The sequence below is a fragment of the Leptidea sinapis genome, chromosome 22 (genome assembly GCF_905404315.1).
Source record: "Leptidea sinapis chromosome 22, ilLepSina1.1, whole genome shotgun sequence".
Classification (NCBI taxonomy): Eukaryota; Metazoa; Arthropoda; class Insecta; order Lepidoptera; family Pieridae; genus Leptidea; species Leptidea sinapis.
The window spans coordinates 220,447-236,661 of NC_066286.1; the positions used below are offsets into that span (position 1 = coordinate 220,447).

Consider the following 16,215-nt stretch of genomic DNA (forward strand, 5'->3'; position numbering starts at 1 on the left):
AACCATCAACAGGCCGGCAAATTTTTTGTTTTTCTATTAGCTCTAGGATGTCAATCGTGAAAAGAAAAAACAAGATATTTAGTAGACTATGGTTGAGTTGATAAAGTACTTCTAACAACAGTTATAAACTGCTAAGAAGTCTCAGGGCATACACGAAAACTGCATTTTCTTTCACCGTCTTCTTGGTCGTATCCATCATTAGTTATGGTCATGGTTGGTGATAGTAAACTCAGCCCTAATGCACGGCTGCCATCTATTCTTATCTATCACTATCATAAATGTTTTCAGAAGGTTCCTTGCATTTAGGATGGCCACTCTGTCTATTGGATTGGCCACGTGTTGCCTTCGGTATTTCAAAAAACGTCTAACCTCTCTAAGCGACGTTCATCTCTCTTCATCTTTTTCTGTTCCTTAAGTTTAACATATACTGTGTAAAATGAATTCCCTAATGTTACAGTCTTACCACATATTGCAATAAGTTCCACAGCAGGCATTATTTCTTGTTTAAGCCTTGCCAGTGCATCTGTGACTTCCTTTGAGTTGGAAGACAAGCCTTTGTAATAGGCGATTGATTCACGAGCTGCCTAAAGACACACAAATAGAACATTAGTAATTTTTATCGTCGGTTCTGTTAACTGTACTAACACAGATTTTAGGTAAATCTAAAGTATCAATCCAGCATTGAGAACAAATGACATGAAAAAAAACCACTACTTAATGAATATCCAGAGATGGAGAAAAAAAAGGCAAATATTTTATGGTGAAAACATCTACGGCTATGTAATGCTTGTTCGGGTAATGTCGGTTCAAGTCGACTACGGGAGCATGACCAGGCAAAGAAGACCAAAAACCAAAGTAATTATGAATATTGTAAAAGTTAAATTACTATAGAGCAATAAATTTTTTGCCACAGTTTTCTTTAACCAAACTAAATTAAAAATTTTAAAATTAAAAAAATATTGAGCGACTATTGATGTTTTCAAAATATATAATTTTTATTCTTTATTTATTCAAATCACTGGGCAAATGAAACTTAACATCTTATGTCTCAAGATGACGATCACAGTTGTAGTGCCGCTGAGAATTTTTGGATTATTCAAGAGTCCTGAGCGGTACTACATTGTAATGGACAGGGCGTGTCAATTACCATCAGTTGAGCGTCTTGCTCGTCTTGTCCCTTATTGTCATGAAAAAATGCTAAGCATCAATTATGAAGACAAACTAAGATATTATCTTCTGCGGCGTTATCTCTTAAAAACAATTATGGCATGAAAAAAAAATCAACATGATACCCTTAAAAGGTCCCTAAAATAAGGCATATTAGATTTTCTTGTAAATTTTCAATATATAGCTTCTTTTAAATATTTTTCTGTAAAGCAAATTCTCTGTTTGTAAAATATTTCCTAGTAATAGTTAAACTACGAGTATTTAAGATCATATAAAATGTATTAATTGTCATTATTTTCTTTTTCGAAAAAGTTTCTTATCGTTCCACTGAGAGCCCAGGCCCATGTAGACTGAACTCTGTCTATATAAAAGCTGATTTAAAATAGTTAAGAACTCATTATAATAACAAAGTAATAAAATTTCAATACATGCCACCATTGAAGATAATACATGTATGATAAACCTGTTACAAATCTCCAATCGATATTGGATTGTATCAAGTCAAAAACAAGATTTTTTCAATTCGGTGCTTCACTTCTCACAAAAAATGTTATATGATATGAATAATTATATTAATAAAATTTGAAAAACATTTTATGAACGATACGGGAATCGAACCAACGACCTCCGGCGTTCCAAGCCGGTGCTCTAACCAACTGAGCTAACCCTTCGAGTGACATATCGTCATAAGATGCTTTGTTCAACTCTCATTTTATTTGCGTATTAATCCTAGAAGTGAGGGTTATCACTTTAAAACATAACAAATTATAATAATTTTTAATACTTACAGCACATTTTAAAGTGTCTATTAGCAAAATTCAATCTGCAACTTAATAGATGCATTAATAGATCGTGACTGTATAAAAAAGTGTGAAATCAAATTTTAATTTGGAATGACTATAGGTCTGGTTCAATTTAAGGATAGAATCCGATTTCTACATTTAATATAATTTATGGATCATTATTAGTTTTTTACGTATTCCTTTCTATGCTAGTAACCCAAAAAAAAATTGCATGCGCGAATTCGTGGAAATTCTCTTTTCACTATGGTATACAAAGAAGTTTACCAGTAAGTAAGGACGTGTGTCTTAGAGACGGCCATTCAGAGAATATCATATTTCTGTACAAATTATGTTTGACCTGAACAAGTTTTACCTCTGGTCCTCGTTTCTTCAACAAGAACACAGGACTCTCCATGATTGACAGTAATAAGGCCACGTATAAAATACAAAATAGAATGTTCATCCACACAATATATCTGAATGTGAGTACCCATCCGAAAATGTATGATACCAGCACTCCAAAACAGTAGAAGAAGGCTATGGCTGCAAAAAAAGGCTATAATTAATTTTATTAAAGAAATGCTGCTTAAATGAAAAGCATGAATTTGCAATCTAGATGCCACCGCCATGTATAAAATCAAAGATAGCCATTAGTTTTAAAGAAACAAATTATTATTTGAACTGCTATAGGAACATATTATAATATCTTATTTTCTGCTTTGAAAGATATTGAAGAGAATGGAAAGCAAATACAACAAAACTTGAGAGATGTCCAATACTTCCACCCCTTACATATTGTAATAGGACCGGAAATGATATATCAGTTATTTTCAAATATAATAACTGATACATCACATAGCTAAAGAACGATTACGAACGAACTATTTGGATAGCCTAAAAATTGAAGGTTGCGTACAATTCGAAGGGTAAAAGTATAAATAAAACAAGAAATATTATCATAGTGGAATATTAAGGATGATAGCGATATAAACATAATAGATTAAGAAAAACCATTATTTCACAGTCCACATAATGAAATGACAGATGTAAATGAGAATGAATGAACAGCGAGCCTACCATGAACTCTTATTGCGATTCAATTGACAACCTAAAATGAACTGCTCTGCTATTTCGTACCACGAAGTGATTAGAGCTATCTAATTTAGGTTGACGTCAAATCAAATGATTAAATCGCAATGATGTCAATTGAATGTCAAAAATGATATCGACTGAATCACAAACTGATTTAGTTCGTTCATTCATTCGTACCATGAGGTGTTATTTCAACCTAAACTGGATAGCTTATTTGTCAAAGTGACCGATTCGAAAAAAGTTGCTACTTCCTTAGAGGAAAGTGAATCGTGTTGTTAGTAACTTTTAAAAAATAGTGAAAACATACAAAAGAAAATTTTTATTGATTATAGATGAGATGAGAATACTTTATTGGACTTTTTGGTAAAACAAAATACTGAAAATAAATACCAAAAATGAAAATACTAAAGATGAGGTATAGGCTATAGCCTGTTTGCAAGAACGAATTACAACAAATAATCTGTGGTCCTGTCAAATCAAAAATTAATGGAGGTTCGTTCATAACTCGTTATTTTTACGAAAACACATAAGCAAATATTTAATTTGTAATTCAAAAAACTATATTTATTTATATTACTATTATTTAATACGTATAAAAAAGGGCTTAATAGTGTATAATTTGACGCAATTGCGAAATTTTAAAATGTATTTTTAGTATTTTTCTGCGCAAAAAAACCGCTAAAATCATATCTTTTAGGTTTCGAAACGCAATTTTATTTCGTTCATTCTTCATAAGCGATCCAAACGCCATTCAGTTAAAAGGTACGCCATGGTACGAATTTTAGTGATTCAGTTTAGGTACCTAAAATTGCATCGGATTTGCATTGCTTATTAAAAGTTGATGGTAGGCCCTCAGTAAGAGAAAAATTATGTGATAAATCAAACTCTTAAAATGACTTGTATGAATCTCCTACTATACAATATGATAGGGATGACATTTACCAAAAGAATAGTAACAGTGCAGTAAGTCAGTTACAAGAAAGACTTCTTAATTTCCTCCCACTTGCTAGTAGTTAATAAGAGAAAAGTTATTTTATTAACAGCTACGAGTATTATAAAATAAAATAAATAAAATAGCCTTTATTATTACTAGTGACTTAATTTTTCTTATAAATAAAACTTAAATTATCTTAACTAGTAATTTGTCTCTTGACAAAGGCCTCCTCTAAAGACTTCCACCTTATTCGGTATCTGGCTACTCTCATCCAGTCCGGTCCTGCAATCCTTTTAAAATCGTCCACCCACCTTCTAATCTAACCTTTCCTTCGTTTTCCGTCTCTTGGATACCATTCTGTAAAGGTTTTTGTCCATTTCTCTTTCTTTGCCCTCAGAATGTGTCCAGTCCATTTCCACTTTTGCTTTTGACAGAGCTTGTGTGCGTTTTTGAATTTTAGAGCCCAAGTTTGACATCACTATGTTAGACATGGGAGTATACACGTGTTATATAGACTGTTCTTTTTATTCCTATAGATATTTCGGGGTTTTTAATGATTTACGAGTATTATCACAACATTAAAAACTTAAATTAAATTTTTCAGGGAATATTTAGATATGAAAAAATGTATCAGAAAAAACGCCAATAAAAGTATAAATTAAGGTAATGTTCTAATATTCTGACTATTTCTATGAGTTTATCCTCACAGTACGCCACGGTAAGGCCATTCTTTCCAAAATTATTATATTACCACTCGCTAATAATCCACGCACTGATTCATCAGCAACTTCAGATATGAATATCGGAGCATGAACAACAGTAGCGCCGCACGAAATTCCAGCAAGGAACCTTGCGATCAGCACGACTATGGCTGAAGAGCTCAAATCTATCATTAGCCATGATGCCTGAAATTTCAAGAAAATTTTTTTACTATTTACTAGACACATTAATTCCTTTAAGTCTAAAAACTACAATTCTGGATATATTAATATACATTTTATAATTTTGCGGCACTTCGGCAAAGTTAAACTTAATCAGAACTAGTGGCAATAAAGTCATTATACAAATGATTTAAGTTTTCTTTAGTGTTAATTCCGCCAAAATTTGTTTTTAAAAACAATTCGACACGTGTTTCGCTTCTACACAAGGCATCCTCAGGACTTGTTGTCTCGCCAAAATCTGGCACCAGACTGAATCAAATGATCTTTTTTTTGTGAGGAGGAAATACAGTTACGTATTTACGCCCCGTAACGGGGCGTAATATGTCGGACTCGAGTGTCCGCGTAAGCGGACACCCCATACTAGCTAAAAACTCCTCTATGCTGTTAGCCAGGATTTTACAGCGACATAGGACAAGGGCCGTGGAGGCCACAAAGACTACGCAACAACAGTCGTGGGGCGTCTCCTAAGGAGACTCGAACCTCGGACCGGCTGTGTGCTTGTGGGATGAATCAAATGAGCTGGAAGCCGCTCTCTTATACCCTCGTCCCATGAAATGACGCGCTGTGATTGGTCGGCTATTGTGACGTATTACCCCCGGAAGAGACACATAAGAAAATACTAAAGAAAACTTAAATAATTTGTATAATTATGGATTTCCGCAAAGTAACGTCTAATTCAATATTTTTTTTTTAATAAAGTCATTGCCAATCGCAAAGGAGAGGTAGCCTCTGCTCGATACCTTAAGGACATTGACTAGGTCCTCAGCCTTAATTAACTGACAGTGTCATTATTTTACAAATAAATAATCCAATCTTTACAAAATGATGCAACACAAAATACTAAATGGTTTCAACTTACTTAAAGTGTCATCAAACATTAATAAGTTTAATTTTTTAACAGATTAGTATTTTTTTATGTATGTACACCGATTACTCTGAGATTTATGATCTGATTTATGTAATTTTTTACCATTTGGTCCCATAAAAATTTTATTTTTATATAGTTTGGCCCAGTAATTTTAATTTTGTGAACATTTTTTTTTAAATTTTCGTTTACCTCGACGATATAATTGTTTTTTGTGTACGGCTTTTTTAAGGAGATTTCATTCAGTTGGACACTAAAAAGTAAAAAAAAAAAAAACTACGTTTAAAAAAACCGACTTCAAAAACTAAAAAGTATCAAATAACTAAACATTTAATTTAATACACCTTTACCTTTAATATTAATAAAATACTATTACTTGTATGTGCTACATATTGATAGCTTTGAAGTCGGTGCAAAGTCAAATGTAAATGTAGTAAGTACCTACACTCGCCACGCGTGACTTTGAGCGGGATAGCTTCGTCTAGATTCTAGAACAAAACAACCCAAGCGGACAGACACGCCTGGCCAGACAACCTTAATAATTACAATAAGTAAGCTGTTTATAATATTAAATTTTGTTTTGTTTAGGGCTTGGCACCGACTTACAAACTATCAATACGTAGCACATATAAATAATAGCATTTTATTAATATTAAAGGTAAAGGTCTATTAAATTTAATTTTTAGTTATTTGATACTTTTCAGTTTTTGAAGTCGGTTTTTTAAGCGTAGTTTTTTTTATTACAATAACTTTTGAGTTTGATAGATAAACTGATCCGTGGCAAAATTGCTGCCAGTATTCTTGGTACATAATTATGTATTAATAGATGTCTGATTTTAATACTTACAATGTATGGCATGGCAATTGCTATCCCTCCTATTTTTCTTCCAAAACCATTGATTATAATCCCGCTTAACACAGTTCCAAACAATGCTCCTAAACACGGCAGCGACCCTAACAATGAACCTTCAATTTCAGTCATGGGTTTTGATAGCAGTGTTGTATTCTTTGACGTGTACAAATTAAGGGTATATGACGGCCATACGAATAGTAAACCAATTAAGAAGTTTCCTAGAGTGCCTGAAAATAATGAAAATTTTCATATTAAAGATGATTTTGCCGTGGACAACACAAATTCCCTTGCTATAGTTATTATAGTAACCGTTTAATGTAAATGTATTTATGACCAACTTTAAAACAGGAGAAGATTCTCGAATCATTTTATTTTGTTATTTTTTGAAGGAAGTGGAATACAAAAGTGCTTACGGGTCCTAATGTTAACTGGAACACTTAACTTTAGAAGAATCATAGGAGCGTTACCGGCCTTTTAGAATGGTGTACATGCTTCTTTTGAAGGTACCCATGTCGTTACGTCCATTAAACACTGCACAACGAAGTTCATTCCATAGCTTAGTTGTATGTGGAAGTAAAATTCCTTGAAACTGCACTGTAGGGGATCGCGAGAAGGTAGGAATGATATCCTAATATGTAGCGCGTTCTGCGAAGGTGGAATTTAGCGTCAGAAATCAGGTCAGTAGGTTTGGGACACTGCCGGTGATGAATGCGGTAGAGGAACATACAATTAACCATCCACGATCGGCAAGTGCCCCGCGCCGCAGCGTATATTTTAGCGCATTTATTTTACGTGCATTAATAGATTGTTTATTATTAGAATGTAATGAAAAGACATTTAAGAAAGCTATTGAAACAAGCTATAAGACCATGCAAAATAAACTATTTTATAAACAAAACTTGATTAAAGATCTAGTGCCAAATGGCACTGGTCGATTTTGACCTGTTGACGCCTAATCGCAACGCTAGGTGATCTTGTCATTTACAGAGCACTGGTTTCCTGTCAGTTGAAGCAGCTCTACGTCGCACGTAGTCAAATGATTGAGCTGATACCAGGGTGCCCCAGACCAGAGATGACAACAATACTCCATAATTAAAGAAGATGAAGTATTGCCGTAATTTATTTAAGACGCCCAGGTTCTTCGAAGCCAATACGGCTTTGCCCTCCAGATGACCGCGGAATTGGCAATCGATTTTGAAACCTAATATTATGATACTAAGTGATGTATTGAGGGAAGTGTTGTCGAAAAGCGGTGATACAACAAATGGTTTTTGTTAGTTATAAACACACAAACTTAAGTTTTCTGGGAGTTAAACTGGACAACCTTAATTTTTGTACATGATGTGATCCTCTCAAGTGAGGCCTCGCGTCTAGTGGGTACAATATCATACTTTTCAAAACAAAGAATAAATTTATTAAAAATTATGTCTTGGATACGATATGTTAAATTAGGCGTTTACTATCACTTATTTATTCAAAACATCGAAAATATGAGCTAAGACGTTAAGCCAAATCCAAAAACCCCGATGAAACCATTCAACCTGAATCAACAGTACAACACTATATACGAGTAGGTACTGAAGTAAGTGAAAGAGTGAGTTTTTGTTTATAGAGACTGAAAAAATTAATCAATTTCATAATAAAATGATTAAGAAGTATTGGTATTAATAAATTGCCAAATAAAGATTTATTAAAAATTTATATTATAAATATTATATTAGAAATAACACATAAGTCTAATAGAATTGTAGTCAGATACGCTATCCACTTCTTACAATGTAAAATTTTGAGGTATTCAATGTTAGATGCATAGAAAAAAAGTTATTTGTATTACTAATTGAAACTAAAGAGAAATGAACAATGTTCTTAATTTTATGGCTAGTTGGAGTAAATTAAATTTATAAAAATCAAACAACTAATAAACATAAAAAAGAAAACAAAAGAAATAATTATCTACACAAATGTACACTAAATAATTACTATACTTACAATGATATTAACCTAAAGTACTTATGATGTTTAGGAGGTATTTATGAATGAATGAATGAAAACTTTACTAAAAAAAACACAAACCACACAGAATATTACAACTATAAAAGACTTAGAAGTAAAAAAATAATTAAAAAATTAATGCATAAAAATATACAATATTTAAAAGTATGTATGTATATAAATCAAAAATTAACCAGTATTTTCTTAATTTTGCACTTGAACTGGCTGTGGATAAATGGAAAATATCAACACTAATAAATTCTTTGTTGTAATTGTCAACTAATTCATGCAGAGGTGATCTTATTCCAGCACTAGTATGAAATTTACCAGTTGCAAAAAGTTTACGATTACACAGTCCTCGGATATGGGGTGTTCTGGGAATAACATAATTTAATTTGTTGGTCAATACTGTACAATCAAATTTGTTATGTATAATGCCGTGCAGAAACATACATTGAAGAAGTTTGCGCCTTGACTGAAGGGATAGTATTTTATACTGATCTATCAAATTTGCGTACGACATATTGTAATTGCCAAAGCATCTGTAAATCAAGGATCTTAAAAATTTACGTTGGACATTTTATATCATTTCGTAATTTAGTATCTTTTTTTAAAGAGGATGCCAATACGATACCTTTTTTTTGAAAAGTTGATAGAATAACATTTATGTAGGCTCAATGTTAATAATTTTTTTCTGCAATTATCAAATAATCTATTAAGGTCCTGTTGGATTAACTCACAATTATTGAGGTTTGTTGACTTGAATATTTAAGATCATGAGCATAAAGTAAAAACTTACAATTAACAAAACACTGATAAAAAGGAGAGGTCCAAGTATGGAGCCCTGATGTACGCCAGAAGTGACATCTATACTTTCAGACCTAAATCCAATAATAACTACTTTTTGAGTTTTTTTGTAATAATTTAAGAACTTTTTGTATTGTATTGTTATATCTGAAAGGGTTTAGATAGCGTTTTCGTTGAAAGCTCCCAGACGGCTTATTTTTTTCCGACATCTCCAATTAATATCGTTCGTATATACAAAAATATAGAAAAAAATTTAACAAATTATGTACTTAAACCTTCTTCGAACACCACGCTGTCGAATGATGAAAACAGCATAAAAATCAGAGCAGTATTTTTTTAATTTATCGCCTACAGATAAACGCGGCGCAGGACCGAGCATAATATGTAGTGAGCAGTTAGCTCCGATATTCAGTTGAGAGTGGACACGTACAAGTTAATTCCGTAATATTAAAAAAATTATGTGTGTGACATTTATTCTTATTTGCAAGTAAATAAAGTGTAGTTTTGCGTGCAAGTGCCGTAAGTGATTTCTAAGTTTTAGGCATTGTGCTGTGTTGCGTACGGTAGTGGAGAAGTACCTACTTGTTTATAAGCCATCCTTATAGCACTAATTCAACATGTCATTGCAACGCACACCGCCTACTGCAATTAAGTGTGCATCTAATCCGGACCTCAATACGCCATCAACTTCGATAATTAGTGAAGCCAATTCTTATATACGTAAGCCCAAGTGACCTTGACTCGGAACGTATAGAGATAATTATCAACCAAAAGATTGAAAATAATATTAAATCTTGGAATGAAAAAATTGACACCTTAATAACTTCATCTATCATGAACACCGTTCGATCGGTATTGTCATCAGAATTAAAAAACATTTCCGAGACTTTAACTGACATTAACGATTCTATTAGAGGGTTACGCGCCGACAATAATATACTGAAAATATCTATGGATGAAATAAATCTTCGGTTCTCAAAAATGGAGGAATCAATCAATTTTTGTGACGAACGTCAGAAAGATTTAGAAAAACGATTAGTAAGTCTGGAAAAACGTTCCGACAGTTGCAATAATTTTAGTGAATAGGTTTTGACACTCGAACAAAAAATTGCCTCCATGGAGCAGCAAGCGCGCGACTGCAATGTCGAAATTACAAATATACCAGAACGGCGCGGCGAAAGCTTGGTGCAGTTAGTTGTCAAATTAGGAACAATGGTTAATCAGTCAGTAACTACCAAAGACATTGTGGCTGCGCATCGAGTTCCCTATGCTGACGCCAAGGATTATCGCCCCAAAAATATTATCGTAAAGTTTGCTACCAAAATTTTGCGAGATAATTTTTTGTACTCGTGTCGCTCGAAGAAAAGTATTACCACAGAGGATCTGTCTATTATGGGTACACGACAAAATATCTTTATAAATGAACATCTGACTCTAAAAAATAAGCAATTATTTCGCATATGCAGGGAAATGGCTAAGAAGTACGAATACAAACATGTTTGGTGTAAGCACGGAACTATTCTCGTTCGTAAAACTGATGTGTCACCTGTCCTGGTTATCAAGAATAATAGCGACGTCAACAAACTCACAAAATAATAGTACTATGTTAATTATTAGTTATATTGTATTAGTAGGATATATCTTTTATGTAAAGGAGTCTAAAAAAACCATCTCTTTTTCAAATTATCTGACCGTTTACATATAATCAAACAATACATAAATAACCTATATAATATAATCGCATCACTTCATTTAATAATTGAAAATTCATTTACAACCAATATCATACAAAATCTGTTTACAAAAACAAAAAAAAATAACTTTATTCAAATCTATTCGTCGAGTTCTCTACTCATATTATTTTCATTATATTATTCATTACTACAAAATTATATGTATCTCGTAGTGTACATTAAAAATAAATTCATATGCTTATACTTAACATTAAACAACGATTTCAAGCAATATTCCGTAATAGTATTATCAATGTATTCATGTATAAATATTTCATATAATTATAAACGTTAAAAATGGCTAGAAGTAATAAAAATGAATTTTCTGTTTACTATCAAAACTGCCGAGGTCTCAGAACAAAATTACATACGTTATTTATGAACATTATCCTACATGACTATGACGTTATCGTGTTAACAGAGACTTGGTTGCATCCAGACATCTTTGACAACGAAATTATCGATTCGAGATATAAGATATTTCGCTCGGACAGGGACCGTACGGCATGCGGGCGAGGAGATGGCGGCGGAGTGTTGATTGCCGTGGCGCGTGAGTACACTGCAGCACAGCTGTCGCCCCCCGCCGCAATGCGTTCGCACCTCCCGCCTCGCCCTCCTCCCATCGTTGATTTTGTTTTACTTAACTTAAGCGTAAGTAATAATAAATACATCATTTGCGCCGTGTATATTCCCCCCGACCTCGATCAATATATCTATTTATCATTGTTTGAATTTTTACATGCTATCTTGGAACCAGTTAATGAATTAGACACAATAATAGTAGGAGACTTCAACCGCCGTGATCTCCACTATAATCTATAGATAATACTCGAATGAAACCAATTATCTCAGACAGCTCACCTGAACACTCGAAAATACTAGTCAACTATATGCATTTAATGGGACTTATGCAATTTAACTTCATTAAAAATATTAAAAATAGATTCTTAGATTTATTTATGACTTCTATAACAGAATCGGTCTTAATTCCTGCTTCTTTCCTCTTGTACCTTGTGTTCTTACCGAAATTAATAACATCAAAATACTGCTTTAGAAATGCTGATTATACTATGATTAATCAAAAATTGTTAAATATTGATTGGGATAATTTACTTAAAGATGCTTCAGCCGAAACGTCTGTTCAACTGTTGTATGATACTCTGTATGGAATTATACGTGAATTTATTCCATTAAAAATAATCAAATCTTCACAATTCCCTGTATGGTTCAACTCATACCTAAGACGAATATATAAACTTAAAACTAAAGCGTGGATTAAATGGAAAAAGTTTGCAAAAAAAGCAGATTACAATAGATTTTCATCGTTTAGAGAAATTCTAAAGATTGAAACTGATAAGGCATATAACAAATATATAAGCGCTGTAAAAGACAGTATCAAAACTAATGTTAAGCACTTCTGGATCTACGTTTCGAATTAAAAAAAAATCAGCTGGTATTTCAAATTCATGTATGTTTCTTATTTTCGCAATTCTTTCAATCAGTTTTTGAACCATCAACTCTAACACCTGACTTTAAAATAGACATGATTAATACGGAGGGCATTAATTATTCCGAAGTAAATCTATGCGACGTTATAGTAACTAAAGACAACATACTAAATGAGTTACGGAGGCTGGATACTTCTAAAGGCTCTGGTAATGATAAAAAACCCCCCATATTTTTGAAGTCCACAGCTAATGCAATCTGTCAACCTTTGTATATTGTTTATAATAAATGTTTGAGGGAATCTGATTTCCCCGATATCTGGAAAAATGCACGCATAGTTCCTGTACACAAAGGGGGCTCTAAAAAAGACGTTGAAAATTATCGTCCTATTTCAATTCTTTCCACTTTGTCTAAGCTTTTTGAGAGACTAGTATATAACTCAATTTACCAATTTTTGCACCCAATCATCATACCCCAGCAGCATGGTTTTGTCAACAGACGCTCTACAGTAAGTAATTTAATTTTATATGTGACTGATCTTTTTGAAAATATGGATGCTAACAAAGAAACACATAGTATATACACGGACTTTAGAAAAGATTTTTGACAGAGTGCACCATAAAAAACTGTTAGAAAAACTTGCATTTAATGGAATCCGTGGTAATCTTTGGCGATGGTTCAAGTACGTTAATTTCTAACAGAACACAAAAGGTAGTTTTACATGGCTTCGAGTCTAATTCTATTAATGTTACATCTGGTGTACCCCAGGGCTCAATTCTAGGCCCGCTTCTGTTTATCCTGTTTATTAATGACATTCACACGTGTTTTAAGTTCACTAAATTTCTTTTGTACGCGGAGGACCTCAAAATATACCAAATTATTGACAGTTTTGAAGATCACCAACGTTTATAAGAAGATCTTGGTCGTCTCTCTATCTATTGTGAATTGAATAAACTTGAACTCAGTATAAACAAATGTCATCATATTGTCTTTACCAGGAAAATCAGTAAGTCAAACTATTGCTACAAACTTAATGCTTCTGTTCTGAAAAAAGTAGACATCGTTTGAGACCTGGGTGTGCATCTGGACTGTAAAATGACAAGTATAGTATATTCATAGTATAGAACGTATACAGAACATAACAGTCACGTCTCTTATGATGAACTGTTAAAAAAGTATTGCATTTTGGATCTAAAATCTAGAAGAATTTATCTTGAAGTGATGCTATTATATGACATTTGTCACAATCGCTACGATTGTATTGATCTTATTAATAAAATACGCTATTTAGTGCCGGTTCGCACACATGTGCGTGCTATAAGAAAGAAATACTTATTTGCAAATAATACATGCTCCACAAACGCTGGTTTCCGTGCACCGTTATTTATACTCCTTAAAAATTATAATGAGTACTTTACACACATAGATATTTTCAGTAAACGTGCTTCCTCTTTTAGAGTAGAAGTTATTGATGTTTTAAAAATAAATAAGTAGTATGATTAAAAGATAACCACTTAGTAAGATTGAAAAGTTTAAATTAGTTATTCAACTTTATGTTAGAGTATAATTTAATTTAAATAGATATAGTAAATGAAAGCTTCTAACCGATACCTATGTTATAAACAATAATATTTATTATGATGATCTTTTTTTTTTGTCTTTTCTATTTTAATTGTTACTAAGCACATAAATTTTATTTTTTGTTTATATAGATGTACGTGTTTATCTCTCTCTCATATATTTTATCTGTGGCTAATGTAGTTGGTTTCACAATTAATTAAGGTTTATATGTATAAGTTATAGTTAAATATTATTGTTGTGTTACTGTTTATTGGTCCTAATAAAGTAAATAAATAAATAATGATACTTACACGCCAGAGTGACTTGAAATTGCCTGATCTTCGTCATTATTGCGTCTTGTATCACACAGCCACTTTAACCATACTGTCTCTAAAATGAGACAATCAAGTATTTATATAATTTCAATCCAATTTATACGTTGGTGAATCAATTAACATATATTTCAAATACAATGATTAATTATATGCTAAGATTGTTTACTTAAATTATTTAGAAATTAGCTTTGTATTTTTTACAAAATATTTGATTTAGGACTCAGTTATAAATCGGTTTTTCGCCCCCAAAACCTTCTTGAGTCCTCCAGTCGTCACTTCATCCAAATTGATAGATCAAAGCCTGAGTCTTAAATGTAAAAAAACTCGTTCACAACTGGTCAAATTTAAATATCCGATTTTAACCAGTTTCAAAACTTGCTGAATGCGTACAATCTAATCAAAAGGTATTCTATAAATGTTAATTTTCAATTAAATTAGGATGATTATGAGGTTTATAGTGTCAAATTTAATATAAGTAAATAAAAAGGTTGGTTTATTTATTTATTGGAGAAAAAATAGTTACAAATATTATAAAAACATTAACCCCATTATTCATAATAGTCTGCTAACTTAAAGCATTGCTAATTCTCACTCTGTCTTCTTCTATTGACCTAAGTCGGAATGAGAAAAAACACTCCTTAGCGGCTGTTTAAAGTTAGCGGACCATTATGAATAAGGGGGTAAGACTAAATTATATTTTTAAACGACAGAACCATTCTCGAGTACATTCGAAGGACATAATCTATCCGTTCTCTGAAAACGCATAGAAATCGATGACTCGCTTTCTTGTACAAATCCCACAGTACCAGGGGGTCTACTCCTTTTCACCGAAACGAAACTTCGTAAACGAAAGAAATTTAAACGAAGTTTCGATAGTGACCCTACTTTATGTTATTTCTGGTGTACTTATGTTGTTTATTAACACATCGACGAAGTTCGCAACCACAGAAAATATTCGTGAACGAATGGTGAACGATTGAAATGCATGTTATTTTGATGCGACTAATTATTCGAAGAGTACTAATTCTTGCCAACGATGGGTAACTAAGTAACTAATGACAACTATAAGTATTACACACATGTCAACATACGAGTAGTACTTTAGATATTTTCTTTGAATTCTTTAAAAAGTTGTCTTAAAATAGTTAATCTTTTATAGTGCCCTTTAACATACCTCGCAATCGCGATACTCATTCTATCAGAAAGTTTCAAGTAAATATTATCATATATATACTTATTTGTGTTTTTCACTAAAAGCGTCGCCTCTACTTAGTACCTACCACCCACATACCACACGATGATGAAGCCTTTAAATTTATATTTCTGAGTGCCTACTCTTAGTTAGCTGTAAGTAAGTTTTCCTGTTATAATAAAATAAAAAATAAATTTAAAATTTTGTTCTTTTAATTTAAAAAAAATAAAACGTCTACCTCACAAACAATCCAGTTAGGCAGGTCCAATTTCGCGAAAGAGGTCACTCGTCGAACCCAACTCGGATGGGCAGCGTTCAGGTAGCTCCGTAAAATCTTTTCGTGCCAAATACTGTCTTGTCTGAAGAAAAAGATTTTCACGCAGTGTGTGTTGCCAATGATGACTTGCGGTACGCAGACGTGGTCGCTAACCTTGGGCCTTATGCGAAAGGTCGCTCAGAGGGCAATGGAGAGGGCTTTGCTTGGAGTTTCCCTGCGAGATCGATTCAGAAATGTGG

The 16,215-nt window shown here is 32.7% G+C and overlaps 1 protein-coding gene across 9 annotated transcripts in view; it reads right to left on the reverse strand.

Annotated features, from left to right (window-relative positions):
* Positions 1-14,707, reverse strand: part of LOC126970928 (facilitated trehalose transporter Tret1-like) — a 28,014-nt gene extending 13,307 nt beyond the window's left edge. For 3 of the 9 annotated variants that reach the window (XM_050817060.1, XM_050817061.1, XM_050817063.1), the window contains exons 1-5: positions 14,484-14,692; positions 6,629-6,861; positions 4,727-4,880; positions 2,323-2,492; positions 464-584 (exon numbers count right to left, since the gene is read on the reverse strand). In XM_050817060.1, coding sequence (XP_050673017.1) covers positions 464-584; positions 2,323-2,492; positions 4,727-4,880; positions 6,629-6,861; positions 14,484-14,520 — 715 coding nt within the window. In that variant the 5' untranslated portion in view covers positions 14,521-14,692. Of the gene's footprint in view, positions 1-463; positions 585-2,322; positions 2,493-4,286; positions 4,881-6,628; positions 6,862-14,483 lie in introns of those variants that run through there. The other 6 variants (XR_007730737.1, XR_007730738.1, XR_007730740.1 and 3 more) reach the window with 4 other exon arrangements.
* Between the last annotated feature and the right edge of the window lie 1,508 nt (positions 14,708-16,215).